This window comes from Ranitomeya variabilis, chromosome 5 (assembly GCF_051348905.1).
Source record: "Ranitomeya variabilis isolate aRanVar5 chromosome 5, aRanVar5.hap1, whole genome shotgun sequence".
Lineage (NCBI taxonomy): Eukaryota > Metazoa > Chordata > Amphibia > Anura > Dendrobatidae > Ranitomeya > Ranitomeya variabilis.
In genome coordinates, this window is record NC_135236.1 from 41996219 (window position 1) to 42012441 (window position 16223).

Genomic DNA, 16223 nt, shown 5'->3' on the forward strand with positions numbered 1-16223 from the left:
GTAGGGTCCCATTTTTGACAACCAGCCAAGCTAAGGCCGGCGGCTGGTATTCCTAGGCGAGTAAGGGGCCATGCTTGGAGAAAGTGCTTATGCTTGCGGTGCCATCAGAAAGGTCCTGGGAGTTCACAACCAATGAACTCAACTCCACCTGACGTGAGCGCAGTGGGAAGAGTTGTAATGGTGTGCGCATGCCAACGGAGTAGAACTGAGTTCATTGTGAAACTCCCAGGACCTTTCTGCCGGCACTGCGAGTGTGAGAACTTCATCACGCTCGCTGTGACGTCAGTGAGGTGACAGGAGTTAACCTCGAGACACTGAGCAGGGCTGGCACACGCTGCTCAGTGTCTCTGCTGGATGGCAGGCTGTATAGTCGCATCATGCAACAATGCAGCCTGCCATCTAGATGTGGCAGAGCTAGACTTGTTAAGGATATGGAATCAATATTTTAGCCATAGAGATATACAAAATACAGATATAAAAATCATAGACGCTATATCTAAATCTTGGACAGGCACGCTTCCAATACTTATGTATTAGGTAATGGGGAATTTGGGAAATTAAGCTTGCTAACACACTACGGCTTGCTATTTAGTTAGCCATGCTTGACCTTCAGCAACAGATTTCTCTGTGGACTGGTGAGGAATATTGTTACTTATTTTAATTCTGTTACAGGGGAGCTGGGCCATGACGTGAGTATGGGTTAATTTAGATTCATTAACGGAGTCTGTGTCATTCTTGCAATTAAAGGACTGTATTCTGGGTGTTTTTTTTATATACAATATCACAATGGAGTTAGTAATGAGGGCGTTTTATAAATGTCTCTCCATTACGAACCTCTGGGCTCGATGTCACCGTACAGTACAAAGGTGACATCAACCCCACTTGCCACCACACCAGGGAAAGTGGGAAGAGCTGGGCAAAGCGTCAGAATTGGTACAGCTAATAGATGTCATTTCTAGACAGCAAAATCCATGTCCCCTTACCAGCCTGGAAATGCCAGCCCCCAACCATCTGCTTTAGGTTGGCTGATGCCACTTTCCCTGGTGTCTGCCCCTAATTTGAGTTGTTTTGACATCTTTTGTCCCCCCCACCCCCGTAGGTGTCTATACATTTGTTTTTTTCCCCCCATCAAATTGAATGGCTATGTTTGGAGAACTGTTCGCGAACACAGCCGACCCGAACCTTAAAAGGTTCACTCATCTCTATGGAAGAATTTAGATTTCCCTTCACTGGAACTAAGGGCCCAATGCCGACCACCTGATAACAGCCCATAGCATTATCTCCACCATCCGTACATTGGGCACAACACAGGTGGTAAAATCCTCCTGGAGTCACCAAACCCTAACTCCTCCGTCAGACGTAGAGAAGTGCGATCCATCACTGCACAGAACACATCTCCACCAGAGTCCAGGGGTGGTGGCTTTACACCACTCCATCCGATGCTCAGCACTGTGCTTGGTGATGTACGGCTGCATGCAGCTGTTCGGCCATGAAACCCTGGGCGGCGGCACAGTGGTTGTGCTGATACCAGAGTAGGTCTGGACTCTGCAGTGGCGACTTTTATACCCTGTGCTCCTCAGCACTCGCCCCCCCCCCCCCCCCGGGTCTCCACTTCTTGGCTGAGTAGCTGTGGTTCCTTCCACTGCATAATAATATCACTCACGGGTGATGGGAAAATTTAGGAGGAAGAAATGTCACAAAAGGACTTGTAATAGGAGCCAGCGGAATAACAAGATCGCGCTGGTGTCAGTGAGGGGCCAGAGATTAGATACCGGGGGGGGGGGGGGGGGGGACGTTATACTCTGGGGACGCGGGGGAGAAGGACATTATTCAACAGTGGTGCGGGGGGGAGACGGTGCGGGGGGGAGACGGACGTTATACACCGGGGGTAGAGTAGAGATGGCCGTTATGCAACGGGGGGGTGGGGGAAGAGACATATTATACACTGGGAGCAGAGGACGTTATACACCAGGGGCACAGGGGAGACGGACGTTATACACCAGGGGTGCGGGGGAGAAGGACGTTATACACCGGGGGCAGAGTAGAGACGGCCGTTGTGCAACTGGGTGGCGGAAGAGAAGGACGTTATACGCGGGGGGAGAAGGACGTTATGCATCGGGGGCGCGGGGGATAAGGACGTTATGCATCGGGGGCGCGGGGGATAAGGACGTTATGCATGGGGGGGGGGGAAGGGTGTTATACATCGGGGGTGTGGGGGGAGACGTACGTTGTACACCGGGGGCGGAGAAAAGGACATTATACACTGGGGGTGGAGAAGAGACAGACATTTTGCTCTGGAGGGGGGCGGAGAAGAGACAGATACACCAGAGGTGGGTGGGTGGGAAACACGTCATACACCGGGGGCGGGACACAGACATTATACACAGGGGGTGATGGGGTTGGCGGACATTATAAGCCAGGGGAGGGGGGTAAACGGTATACGCCGGGGGGGATGTTTTACCAGTACAGTGTAACACCTGACACATTCTCAGCACTTCTTTATTTGGTCACACTTTTCCCTGGGCTGATAACAGAGAGCAGTAGCTTAATGTGCAGTGCAGAGGTTCCATCTTCCTCTCATGGAGCCGTCACCTTCTGTGCTCGATCCTGGTAATAACGGTGGACACCGGACCCACGACGAAGGAGATGTCAGCGCCTCAGCGCACCACAGGTCATGTCAGGGATTGCAGTTCTGTTTCATAAAAATAAAATCAGGCTGAAATACCGGGCACAACCAGCGGCAGAGGGGGAACTGCGGGCATGTTTGTCTAAACCTATACATGTCGGGCTGCCAGTGTGGTGATGATGATGATGATGATGATTTCTGTGCAAAACTTTCAGACACAAAATCACTCCTGGGGGAAAACTGGCGAACAGAGAGTTACAGACTCCACGTGAGACCGAGCTCACTGAGAGATCCTCAGTTTACTGATTCTGCAGCCGAACATGCAGGGAAACCAAGAGCCTGGAAAAGCCGAATGCTGCGACCGTCCCATCCAATAACACGGGCTGCACTGCTGCTGCTCCCCACAGAGCGGATCTGACGGGAGCGGAGCTAAGTAATGACGGAGGCTCCGCGCAGCACAGTAATGACGGCGGAGGCTCCGCGCAGCACAGTAATGACGGCACAGGCTCCACGCAGCACAGTAATGATGGCACAGGCTCCGCGCAGCACAGTAATGACGGCGGAGGGTCCGCGCAGCACAGTAATGATGGTGGAGGCTCCGCGCAGCACAGTAATGACAGGAGGCTCCGCGCAGCATAGTAATGACAGGAGGCTCTGCGGAGGTGGATGAAGTTCTGTATTCTGTTTGATCAAAATAAATAATAAAACATAAAGTGCGACAAGTCCCGGCTCCGCGCTCCGTCCGGGGCCACAGGAAGCGCTCAAGTATTGGCAGGAATGTGGGGGATAAGTGCAGTGCAGGGGACGGCGCCCCACAGATTGGCGAGTAAATAACGTAACACGTGCGGCTGTGCAGAAAGACCCCCGGACAGACACAAATCATAGATAACTCAGTCTCCATGTTACCGGGGTCCCAGAGGGGCTCCGCACCACAGACTGCAATACTGAGTGCAGGGCAGCGAGGGATCGGCGACCTCCTCCCACCACGACACACGACGAGGGATCGGCGACCTCCTCCCACCACCGACACACGACGAGGGATCGGCGACCTCCTCCCACCACCGACACACGACGAGGGATCGGCGACCTCCTCCCACCACCGACACACGACGAGGGATCGGCGACCTCCTCCCACCACCGACACACGACGAGGGATCGGCGACCTCCTCCCACCACCGACACACGACGAGGGATCGGCGACCTCCTCCCACCACCGACACACGACGAGGGATCGGCGACCTCCTCCCACCACCGACACACGACGAGGGATCGGCGACCTCCTCCCACCACCGACACACGACGAGGGATCGGCGACCTCCTCCCACCACCGACACACGACGAGGGATCGGCGACCTCCTCCCACCACCGACACACGACGAGGGATCGGCGACCTCCTCCCACCACCGACACACGACGAGGGATCGGCGACCTCCTCCCACCACCGACACACGACGAGGGATCGGTGACCTCCTCCCACCACCGACAGCAGCCTCCAGCAGGTGGAGCAGCGAGGTACAGCACAGCCTCCAGCAGGTGGAGCAGCGAGGTGCAGCACAGCCTCCAGCAGGTGGAGCAGCACGGCGCAGCTTCCAGCAGGTGGAGCAGTGAGGTGCAGCAGTACAGCACAGCCTCCAGCAGGTGGAGCAGCGAGGTGCAGCACAGCCTCCAGCAGGTGGAGCAGCGAGGTGCAGCACAGCCTCCAGCAGGTGGAGCAGCGAGGTGCAGCACAACCTCCAGCAGGTGGAGCAGCACGGCGCAGCTTCCAGCAGGTGGAGCAGTGAGGTGCAGCAGTACAGCACAGCCTCCAGCAGGTGGAGCAGCGAGGTGAAGTATGGTGCAGCCTCCAGCAGGTGGCACTGTAATGAGCTCGCTGACTTTTCCTGCTCGTCGGCACCATTTTGGCATGTGACACACATATATAACCCCCGGCCCCTCTGGACCTTCACATTATAAACATGGGGTTCAACTATTTTTACACATTAAAATCTCACCTGTAATTCTAATATTAAAACTAAGAGGCGTGTCCCTGCCATAATTACGTGCCCCCTGCTGTGGAGGACACCGCGTATTGTGACCGTCATCGGTCTCCAGTGTATATACTGACGTGTAAACTCGCTCAGCGACCCCCGCAGCTGCCAGGACCTTCCACTATAGGGGGTCACGTACAATCACAGGGTGGTCCTGGGCGCGTGCAGAGGGCCGGAGTGTGAAATGTATAAATAACAATTAAAAGAAATAATAAAAAAATGTAAACATAAAAATATCCTGCAGCGGGAACAGTGCGCCCTGCCACCGTACGCTAGCGAGGCCAGGAGGGAGCTGTACCATTCTAGTACCTTAATCCCACCCCTGATCTTTGGGGTCTTTGACCCACCCGCATGGGCAGGGCTTAAGCCCAATTCCAGTCCTCGGAGGCAGGGCTTAAGCCCAAGTCCAGTCTGCGTGGGCAGGGTTTCTTTCAGTCCTCGGGGGCAGGGCTTAAGCCCAATTCCAGTCCACATGGGCAGGGCTTAAGCCCAAATCCAGTCCTCGGGGGCAGGGTTTTCTCCCAGTCCCCGCCCACAGACTTCTTGCCTCCCAATCCCTCCCGTTGCCTTCTGTTCCCGCCTCACAAGCTGTATTTGGCCCCGTTACCGGTTGCATTCCAGTCTCTAATGGTTGAACCCCTGCCTAGCATAGACTATTTGGCTTGGGGGTCCGTGTTGACCCTTTGTCCCGCACATAGGATTTGGTTCGGGCGCAGGCCGCTTGGTCCATCCCACACTTGGTTGGCGTCCCCTTTTCTCCGCAGCTGGGGGCGAGTCTCCATCTTGGCGACGTCAGGGGTTCACTGGACCGGATTCACCACCAGCACTTTGCACTGACGCTTGGCGATCTTATCCAGAGACAGAGCGGCTCGCTCAGGGGGCAAATAGAGCGGCCGACCCAAGGGGGACCCCACAGGTGGGGTGATGGCGCGCCGCTCCATGACACTGCCCGTCCTGGGGGAGAGAGACAAGAAGGAAGAAAGCCGTCACCAACTGTCCTCCATACCTTTTTCCATTTGCCGCCCCCACGGCCGCACCCTGCGGGACTTGGGGGTCTTCTGTAAGACTCTCGGGGCCGTGTAACACAGCTCCTAAGCCGACTCCATACAGCCTCACCCCGGGTAGGATGTAAATACCCGGCAGTGTGCAGGAAGGGGTTAGTAAGACAGCGAGGGTCGCACTATATGCCCCTACAGTCTCCTTACCTGATGAGCTGCCCACGAGGAGGCTGCTGGTGAGAGAAGGACTGGGACCTCCCCAGAGCGCCCCCCAGCTGCTGTCTCTCCAGGTCCCTCAGGGCCGGGCTGCTGGGACTACTTCTCCGTGACACGGGACGAGCATCCGGAGGAGCCTGAGCCACGCTGGCCGTGAACTGCAGCTTCAGCTTCATGTGCTGCGAGAGCTGAGAGCAGAGAGGGGTGAGTGACAGCAGAGGGCGCCAGAGAGGGACGAGCGACAGCAGAGGGCGCCAGAGAGGGACGAGCGACAGCAGAGGGCGCCAGAGAGGGACGAGCGACAGCAGAGGGCGCCAGAGAGGGAGGAGCGACAGCAGAGGGCGCCAGAGAGGGACGAGCGACAGCAGAGGGCGCCAGAGAGGGACGAGCGACAGCAGAGGGCGCCAGAGAGGGACGAGCGACAGCAGAGGGCGCCAGAGAGGGACGAGCGACAGCAGAGGGCGCCAGAGAGGGACGAGCGACAGCAGAGGGCGCCAGAGAGGGACGAGCGACAGCAGAGGGCGCCAGAGAGGGACGAGCGACAGCAGAGGGCGCCAGAGAGGGACGAGCGACAGCAGAGGGCGCCAGAGAGGGACGAGCGACAGCAGAGGGCGCCAGAGAGGGACGAGCGACAGCAGAGGGCGCCAGAGAGGGACGAGCGACAGCAGAGGGCGCCAGAGAGGGACGAGCGACAGCAGAGGGCGCCAGAGAGGGACGAGCGACAGCAGAGGGCGCCAGAGAGGGACGAGCGACAGCAGAGGGCGCCAGAGAGGGACGAGCGACAGCAGAGGGCGCCAGAGAGGGACGAGCGACAGCAGAGGGCGCCAGAGAGGGACGAGCGACAGCAGAGGGCGCCAGAGAGGGACGAGCGACAGCAGAGGGCGCCAGAGAGGGACGAGCGACAGCAGAGGGCGCCAGAGAGGGACGAGCGACAGCAGAGGGCGCCAGAGAGGGACGAGCGCCAGCAGAGGGCGCCAGAGAGGGACGAGCGCCAGAGAGGGACGAGCGACAGCAGAGGGCGCCAGAGAGGGACGAGCGACAGCAGAGGGCGCCAGAGAGGGACGAGCGACAGCAGAGGGCGCCAGAGAGGGACGAGCGACAGCAGAGGGCGCCAGAGAGGGACGAGCGACAGCAGAGGGCGCCAGAGAGGGACGAGCGACAGTGCCCCGCCGCACCCCCAGCGACAGTGCCCCGCCGCACCCCCAGCGACAGTGCCCCGCCGCACCCCCAGCGACAGTGCCCCGCCGCACCCCCAGCGACAGTGCCCCGCCGCACCCCCAGCGACAGTGCCCCGCCGCACCCCCAGCGACAGTATACGCCTCGGTCCTCACCTCTAACAGCCCGGCCTTCAGTGCCATGAAGGTGACCCCGATGGTGACGGAGCTTCCTTTCCGGCAAAACCCCAGGCTGTTTATGGGGGTGTAACAGACGACGGCCTCCTGCGCTGCCTGTGTGACCCTCCGCTCCTCCTCTGACAGACACCGACCTGTGGGGGGAGACCGGCTGGCGTTACATCAGACTCCTGCCCCCAGGACCCCCGGTGCTCAGAAGACCCTGTATAACTCACCCATCACTGCCATATTGCTGTCTGGGGTCCAGACCAGTCGGACGGCCAGAAAGTCCTGCAGGTCGTTCAGCAGGGTGTACGTGACCCGAAACGGGGTGTGCGTCTGTACGGGGGAGTCACAGCGCGCCGTCATCACAAACCGCGGCCGCTCCAGACGAATACTGGGGAGCCTGCAAGGGACGGAGCAATGAGGACGGAGTACGGCGCCATCCACAGGCGGGGAAGCACGGACTCACCTGTAGTGGGTGTATATGCCAGATGTGAACGGCAGCTTGGGGGTCGACCAGTGAATGATGGCAACGAGAGGGACCTCCAGACCCTGCGGGGCAGAGAGAGGGTGAGAGGCCGGGGTGACCCGAGGAAGACCCCGTTGCAGAGGTCCTGGAGACGGCGAGGCATGGAAAGGCAGAAACACGGGAGTGGTGCTCACCTCCTTGGCATCCTCCGGGGGGCGCTCTCCTGTCTGCAGCTGGAATAGGAAGTTGTGCTCCTCCAGGGAGCAGAGCATGCTGGGTAACTGTGAGGAGCAGCTGTGGAGGCGCAGGAAGGAGGCCATGCTAACGTCTCCAGACTCGTGACTGGACGAGAGAAGAGGGCACGTTATAGGCAGGGTGGGAGGGGGACCGCGTCGCGTTCTGGGGGCGGAGGGGGACCGCGTCGCGTTCTGGGGGCGGAGGGGGACCGCGTCGCGTTCTGGGGGCGGAGGGGGACCGCGTCGCGTTCTGGGGGCGGAGGGGGACCGCGTCGCGTTCTGGGGGCGGAGGGGGACCGCGTCGCGTTCTGGGGGCGGAGGGGGACCGCGTCGCGTTCTGGGGGCGGAGGGGGACCGCGTCGCGTTCTGGGGGCGGAGGGGGACCGCGTCGCGTTCTGGGGGCGGAGGGGGACCGCGTCGCGTTCTGGGGGCGGAGGGGGACCGCGTCGCGTTCTGGGGGCGGAGGGGGACCGCGTCGCGTTCTGGGGGCGGAGGGGGACCGCGTCGCGTTCTGGGGGCGGAGGGGGACCGCGTCGCGTTCTGGGGGCGGAGGGGGACCGCGTCGCGTTCTGGGGGCGGAGGGGGACCGCGTCGCGTTCTGGGGGCGGAGGGGGACCGCGTCGCGTTCTGGGGGCGGAGGGGGACCGCGTCGCGTTCTGGGGGCGGAGGGGGACCGCGTCGCGTTCTGGGGGCGGAGGGGGACCGCGTCGCGTTCTGGGGGCGGAGGGGGACCGCGTCGCGTTCTGGGGGCGGAGGGGGACCGCGTCGCGTTCTGGGGGCGGAGGGGGACCGCGTCGCGTTCTGGGGGCGGAGGGGGACCGCGTCGCGTTCTGGGGGCGGAGGGGGACCGCGTCGCGTTCTGGGGACGGAGGGGGACCGCGTCGCGTTCTGGGGGCGGAGGGGGACCGCGTCGCGTTCTGGGGGCGGAGGGGGACCGCGTCGCGTTCTGGGGGCGGAGGGGGACCGCGTCGCGTTCTGTGGGCGGAGGGGGACCGCGTCGCGTTCTGTGGGCGGAGGGGGACCGCGTCGCGTTCTGTGGGCGGAGGGGGACCGTGTCGCGTTCTGTGGGCGGAAGGGGACTGTGTCACACCTTGGGGTGGAGGGGGACCGTTGCGCGCCTCAGGGCCGCTGCTCATCATCTTACCACACATTGTCCACGAGCAGCACGGAGCCGTCCGGCATCACAGGCAGGTAACTGGCATTGAAGTTGGGGAGGATCCGCACGTCCCGGATACAGAGCTCGTCCTGAGAGGTGGTGTTCAGCACTGAGGGGGAGAGACACGGGTGAGGCGAGTGTACGGCCGTGGCACTCACCTCCGCGGCCCCCCGCGTCTCCGTCATCTCACCTTTCAGAGCCGTGAGGTGCTTCCCAGACACGTTGATCTGACGGCACCTGAGGGTGGGAGGTGGGAGCACGGTGAGGAGGGTACTCACTGCGAGAGAGAAGAGCCGTCAGTGAGGAGGAAGGTGGGGGGCTGAGGTTACTACAGAGGAGAGGAGGGGGAACCGGACAGGAGAGGAGGAAGGTGGGGGGCTGAGGTTACTACAGAGGAGAGCAGGGGGGAACCGGACAGGAGAGGAGGAGGAAGGTGGGGGGCTGAGGTTACTACAGAAAAGAGGAGGGGGAACCGGACAGGAGAGGAGGAGGAGGAAGGTGGGGGCTAATAATACTACAGAGAAAAGGAGGGGGGAACCACACAGGAGAGGAGGAGGAGGAATGGGGGGGGGGGGGGGGCTAATAATACTAGAGGAGAGGAGGGGGGAACCGGACAGGAAAGGAGGAGGAGGAAGGTGGGGGCTAATAATACTACAGAGGAGAGGAGGGGGAACCGGACAGGAAAGGAGGAGGAAGGTGGGGGCTAATAATACTACAGAGGAGAGGAGGGGGAACCGGACAGGAGAGGAGGAGGGAGGTGGGTGCTAATACTACAGAGGAGAGAAGGGGGGAACCGGACAGGAGAGGAGGAAAGTGGGGGCTAATAATACTACAGAGAAGAGGAGGGGGTAACCGCACAGGAGAGGAGGAGGAAGGTGGGGGCTAATAATACTACAGAGGAGAGAAGGGGGAACCGGACAGGAGAGGAGGAGGAAGGTGGGGGCTAATAGTACTACAGAGGAGAGGAGGGGGAACCGGACAGGAGAGGAGGAGGAGGAAGGTGAGGGCTAATAATACTACAGAGGAGGTGGGGAACCGGACAGGAGAGGAGGAGGAAGGTGGGGGCTAATAATACTACAGAGGAGAGGAGGGGGGAACCGGACAGGAGAGGAGGAAGGTGGGGGCTAATAATACTACAGAGGAGAGGAGGGGGGAACCGGACAGGAGAGGAGGAGGAGGAAGGTGGGGGCTAATAATACTACAGAGGAGAGGAGGGGGGAACCGGACAGGAGAGGAGGAAGGTGGGGGCTAATAATACTACAGAGGAGGGGAGGGGAGAACCGGACAGGAGAGGAGGAAGGTGGGGGCTAATAATACTACAGAGGAGGGGAGGGGAGAACCGGACAGGAGAGGAGGAACGTGGGGGCTAATAATACTACAGAGGAGAGGAGGGGGAACCGGACAGGAGAAGAGGAGGAGGAAGGTGGGGGCTAATAATACTACAGAGGAGAGCAGGGGGGAACCGGACAGGAGAGGAGGAGGAAGATGGGGGCTAATAATACTACAGATTGGAGGAGGAAGAGGGAAAAGGTCGGGTTGGCACTAATGTTACTACAGAGGGAAGGGGGGGGGGGGGACCGCACACAGAAAAAAAGAGTAAAGATGGACATGAGAAAAGGAAAAAGGACTGGACAAGGGGGAGGAGGAAGGTGGGTGCTAACATTACAATAGAGGAGACACAGATAGGACTGGGGGGCTCTCACTGCTGCAGAGTTTCGGCCTCATTATTTCCCCCCTCTGAGCTCCCAAAGACGCCATGTGCCCAAAGAGGAAGGAGCCCCAGGAAAGGCGCAATCCAGAGAGCAGAGACCCCCAGCACATTACAGCCCCCCATCCTCCAGCTGAGGCCACCAGGGGTCCCAGACCCCTTCAGTTGGTGGACCTGGATAGGGGGTCTGACAGACGGCTATACCTGACGTCAGCGAGGACGGCTGTGATTAGGACGCGGCAGAGCTGCCAGGCGTCTCCCCTCTCCTTACTCACCTGTGACACGTTCTATGGAGCCGCGAGGGGGGGGGTATTTGTGGACATGCTTTTTTGTAGGTTATGCTTAGTTACATGGGATTGCTGGATTCTGCCATTGATGATTGCTTTCTATGAGGTTACAATACTGTATTTGGTGATGACTGAAGCCGCGACATCAATCACTACAGAAAGTGCAGTCACTAGTAAAGCAAAACACCAGCTGTTCTGTTACTTCTTTATATTTTAAACATCTTATTGATTTTTTTAGGTTTATTACGAGGTTCTGCAGCAGCTGAGTGCACATATCGCCCATGCAGAAGGTCCTCTTATGACCACCCATAACTCTCTGATGCCCTGCCAAGCCCTCCAGTTTAGTGGTCAGACCCCTTTTACCTTGAGCCTTGAATGTCGCCTGCTCCTCCTTAAAGATTTGACCTGGGGTGGAGTTCAGCAGCAGAGAGCGATATCCGAGGGTCCTCACCTGAGACTGGTCCGAGTCCCTCCTCCACACTGTGACCACGATCTGAGGGGGAGCGAGGAGACAGGAAATGAGGGCACGTCTCTACATCTGTACCACTCAGGACGGACGCCCACCAACCACTGCTCAGGACGGAAACCCATGGACTACAACTCAGGACGGACACCCACCAACCACTGCTCAGGACGGACACCCATGGACCACCGCTCAGGACGGGCGCCCACCAACCACTGCTCAGGAATGACACCCATGGACCACCGCTCAGGATGAACACCCACCGACCACCGCTCAGGACGGACACCCACCAACCACCGCTCAGGACGGACGCCCACCAACCACTGCTCAGGACGGACGCCCACCAACCACTGCTCAGGACGGACGCCCACCAACCACTGCTCAGGACGGACGCCCACCAACCACTGCTCAGGACGGACGCCCACCAACCACTGCTCAGGACGGACGCCCACCAACCACTGCTCAGGACGGACGCCCACCAACCACTGCTCAGGACGGACGCCCACCAACCACTGCTCAGGACGGACACCCACCAACCACTGCTCAGGATGGACACCCACCAACCACTGCTCAGGATGGACACCCACCAACCACCGCTCAGGATGGACACCCACCAACCACCGCTCAGGACAGACACCGATGGACCACAAATGGTAAATACTTGCAGACCTCCGCTCCGGACAGACGCCCCCAGATCAGGACAGACACCCATGGACCACCGCTCAGGACAGACGCCCCTGGACCACACCTGGTAAATGCTCAAAGACCTCTGCTCAGCACAGACGCCCCTAGATCAGGATGGACACCCATGGACCACACATGGTAAATGCTCGCAGACCTCCGCTCAGGACTGACTCCCGCAGACTGCTGCCCAGGACAAACGCCCGCCGACAATTGCCTATGGGGCTCACCTGCTACATGTACAACATAAGCACGTCTCGGAGACGTCTCCTCTAGGTATCTGACATAACAGACATTGCAGATAATCTGGAGACCCTACTCATAGCTGCGCCCAATCGTGCAGAGATGCAGTGTAAAGAATGGGGGACAAATCAGCAGAACGTAAAACAACCACAGGGGAGCGGCCGCTGTCATCCGGCACTTACCTTCGCTTTGACTGTGGTGGGAGGCAGGCGATCCAGAGACACCGAGAGGGGAAAAATGACCTCATCACAAGATACCACGGGGTCAGTGACCGGCGTCTGCAAGAAATAAGAAGACGGGTGACGAGGAAGAAAGGGTGGGTGACAGGGGAGGACCAGAACGGGGACAGCTGACGAGGAGGATGGGCAGGCTGACATTAGTGCGTTCAGTAGGGAGACATGGGAAGGGCGACACAGGGTTAAGGGACGGGATGGGTGACTGTGGGTGACAGCATGAAAGGGGAAGGTGACAGTCAAGGGGAGATGTGATGGGGTAGGACGGCAAGGGTGACGCAGGCAGGAGACAAGTGAGTGAGCTGGCGGGCAATGGGTGATGGAGTCAGGAAGGTGACAGACGGAGGTGTCAGGGGTCGGGCAAGTGACAAGCAGGCTGTCAGGGTCAGGCAGGTGGCGGGCAGGCTGTCAGGGTCAGGCAGGTGGCGGGCAGGCTGTCAGGGTCAGGCAGGTTGTCAGGGTCGGGCAGGTGACGGGCAGGTTGTCAGGGTCAGGCAAGTGACAAGCAGGCTGTCAGGGTCAGGCAGGTGGCGGGCAGGCTGTCAGGGTCAGGCAGGTGGCGGGCAGGCTGTCAGGGTCAGGCAGGTGGCGGGCAGGCTGTCAGGGTCAGGCAGGTGGCGGGCAGGCTGTCAGGGTCAGGCAGGTGGCGGGCAGGCTGTCAGGGTCAGGCAGGTTGTCAGGGTCGGGCAGGTGACGGGCAGGCTGTCAGGGTCAGGCAGGTGGCGGGCAGGGTGTCAGGGTCAGGCAGGCTGTCAGGGTCAGGCAGGTGGCGGGCAGGGTGTCAGGGTCAGGCAGGCTGTCAGGGTCGGGCAGGTGACGGGCAGGCTGTCAGGGTCAGGCAGGTGGCGGGCAGGCTGTCAGGGTCAGGCAGGTGGCGGGCAGGCTGTCAGGGTCAGGCAGGTGGCGGGCAGGCTGTCAGGGTCAGGCAGGTGGCGGGCAGGCTGTCAGGGTCAGGCAGGTGGCGGGCAGGCTGTCAGGGTCAGGCAGGTGGCGGGCAGGCTGTCAGGGTCAGGCAGGTGGCGGGCAGGCTGTCAGGGTCAGGCAGGTTGTCAGGGTCGGGCAGGTGACGGGCAGGTTGTCAGGGTCGGGCAGGTGACGGGCAGGTTGTCAGGGTCGGGCAGGTGACGGGCAGGCTGTCAGGGTCAGGCAGGTTGTCAGGGTCGGGCAGGCTGTCAGGGTCGGGCAGGTGGCGGGCAGGTTGTCAGGGTCGGGCAGGTGGCGGGCAGGTTGTCAGGGTCGGGCAGGTGACGGGCAGGTTGTCAGGGTCAGGCAGGTGGCGGGCAGGCTGTCAGGGTCAGGCAGGTTGTCAGGGTCGGGCAGGTGACGGGCAGGCTGTCAGGGTCGGGCAGGTGGCGGGCAGGTTGTCAGGGTCGGGCAGGTGACGGGCAGGCTGTCAGGGTCGGGCAGGTGACGGGCAGGTTGTCAGGGTCGGGCAGGTGACGGGCAGGTTGTCAGGGTCAGGCAGGTGGCGGGCAGGCTGTCAGGGTCAGGCAGGTTGTCAGGGTCGGGCAGGTGACGGGCAGGCTGTCAGGGTCGGGCAGGTGGCGGGCAGGTTGTCAGGGTCGGGCAGGTGACGGGCAGGTTGTCAGGGTCGGGCAGGTGACGGGCAGGTTGTCAGGGTCGGGCAGGTGGCGGGCAGGCTGTCAGGGTCAGGCAGGTTGCGGGCAGGCTGTCAGGGTCAGGCAGGTTGTCAGGGTCGGGCAGGTGACGGGCAGGTTGTCAGGGTCGGGCAGGTGACAGGCAGGTTGTCAGGGTCAGGCAGGTGGCGGGCAGGTTGTCAGGGTCGGGCAGGTGACGGGCAGGTTGTCAGGGTCAGGCAGGTGGCGGGCAGGCTGTCAGGGTCAGGCAGGTTGTCAGGGTCGGGCAGGTGACGGGCAGGTTGTCAGGGTCGGGCAGGTGACGGGCAGGTTGTCAGGGTCAGGCAGGTGGCGGGCAGGGTGTCAGGGTCGGGCAGGTGACGGGCAGGTTGTCGGGGTCGGGCAGGTGACGGGCAGGTTGTCGGGGTCGGGCAGGTGACGGGCAGGGTGTCAGGGTCGGGCAGGTGGCGGGCAGGGTGTCAGGGTCGGGCAGGTTGTCGGGGTCGGGCAGGTGACGGGCAGGTTGTCGGGGTCGGGCAGGTGACGGGCAGGTTGTCGGGGTCGGGCAGGTGACGGGCAGGTTGTCGGGGTCGGGCAGGTGACGGGCAGGTTGTCAGGGTCAGGCAGGTGGCGGGCAGGGTGTCAGGGTCGGGCAGGTGACGGGCAGGCTGTCAGGGTCAGGCAGGTTGTCAGGGTCGGGCAGGTTGTCAGGGTCGGGCAGGTGACGGGCAGGTTGTCAGGGTCAGGCAGGTGGCGGGCAGGGTGTCAGGGTCGGGCAGGTGACGGGCAGGCTGTCAGGGTCAGGCAGGTTGTCAGGGTCGGGCAGGTGACGGGCAGGGTGTCAGGGTCGGGCAGGTGACGGGCAGGTTGTCGGGGTCGGGCAGGTGACGGGCAGGTTGTCGGGGTCGGGCAGGTTGTCGGGGTCGGGCAGGTGACGGGCAGGTTGTCAGGGTCAGGCAGGTGGCGGGCAGGCTGTCAGGGTCAGGCAGGTGGCGGGCAGGTTGTCAGGGTCAGGCAGGTGACGGGCAGGTTGTCGGGGTCGGGCAGGTGACGGGCAGGTTGTCAGGGTCAGGCAGGTGGCGGGCAGGCTGTCAGGGTCAGGCAGGTGGCGGGCAGGTTGTCGGGGTCGGGCAGGTGACGGGCAGGCTGTCAGGGTCAGGCAGGTGGCGGGCAGGCTGTCAGGGTCAGGCAGGTGGCGGGCAGGTTGTCGGGGTCAGGCAGGTGGCGGGCAGGTTGTCGGGGTCGGGCAGGTGACGGGCAGGTTGTCGGGGTCGGGCAGGTGACGGGCTGTCGGACACTCCGGGCCGTGCTCACCCCCGCGCCGCTCCCCGCCGCCCGCTGTCGGCTGAGGATGGCTCTGCAGCCCCGGTAGGCTCCGCAGTCCTCCCCGCTCTCCTCCTCCGGCTCCTCCTCCCCCGGACACACACTGGCCAGTGCGGACAGGGAAGCGGCCAGCGGGGCCCAGGAGCAGCGCTCAGACCCCGGGCTCTCCTGGGCGCCGTCCCCGCGGCAGCAGGTCTCCGACCCCGCCCTGTCCTGGCCGGCCTCCCCGGCATTCCGGAGCCGCAGGACGAGCAGGAAGCGCAATGTCTCCCCCAGGTACAGGTGATTGCGGCGGGGGAGGGAGCGGTACCGGCCCGGGAGGTCCCCCGGTGACACGGGGCATGCCGGGAAGATCATCGAGTAATCGCACTGCGACTCCATGATGAGATCCCGGCAGGGAAGAGCAAGCGAGCGCCGACACAGGGCGCCAGCCCCGCAGCAGTGCGCAGGCGCGACATCAGCGTTACCTGGCAACAGGCAGGATCAGCCGCCAACCGAGGTGTGGGCCCTAGGAACATACAGATCCTCCATAGTAACGGATACTGAGGAGACTGGTAACCTAGCAACCGTACACTGAGTGACAGTATCATAGCAACAGAGACCAAACTGTAAGAACAGGGACAGTATAAAGTTGAGACTGTATCTA

General features: G+C 61.6%; 1 protein-coding gene across 2 annotated transcripts; it reads right to left on the bottom strand.

Moving 5' to 3' along the window:
* Nucleotides 1–3284: 3284 nt before the first annotated feature.
* Nucleotides 3285–16004, bottom strand: TRAPPC14 (trafficking protein particle complex subunit 14). 2 transcript variants are annotated; one of them, XR_013215508.1, is made up of 12 exons: nt 15569–16004; nt 12627–12722; nt 11421–11550; nt 9253–9339; nt 9051–9171; nt 7865–8012; nt 7671–7753; nt 7435–7604; nt 7199–7353; nt 5859–6055; nt 4028–5607; nt 3285–3716 (listed from the first exon to the last, which is right to left on the bottom strand). XR_013215508.1 is itself a non-coding variant. In XM_077261721.1 (11 exons), exons 1-11 carry the CDS (start codon nt 15956–15958, stop codon nt 5454–5456), a joined length of 1731 nt encoding a protein of 576 aa, XP_077117836.1. In that variant the 5' UTR covers nt 15959–16004; the 3' UTR covers nt 3285–5453. The 2 variants fall into 2 exon arrangements, 1 of the variants encoding a protein (XP_077117836.1); XM_077261721.1 differs by having other exon boundaries at nt 3285–5607.
* Between the last annotated feature and the right edge of the window lie 219 nt (nt 16005–16223).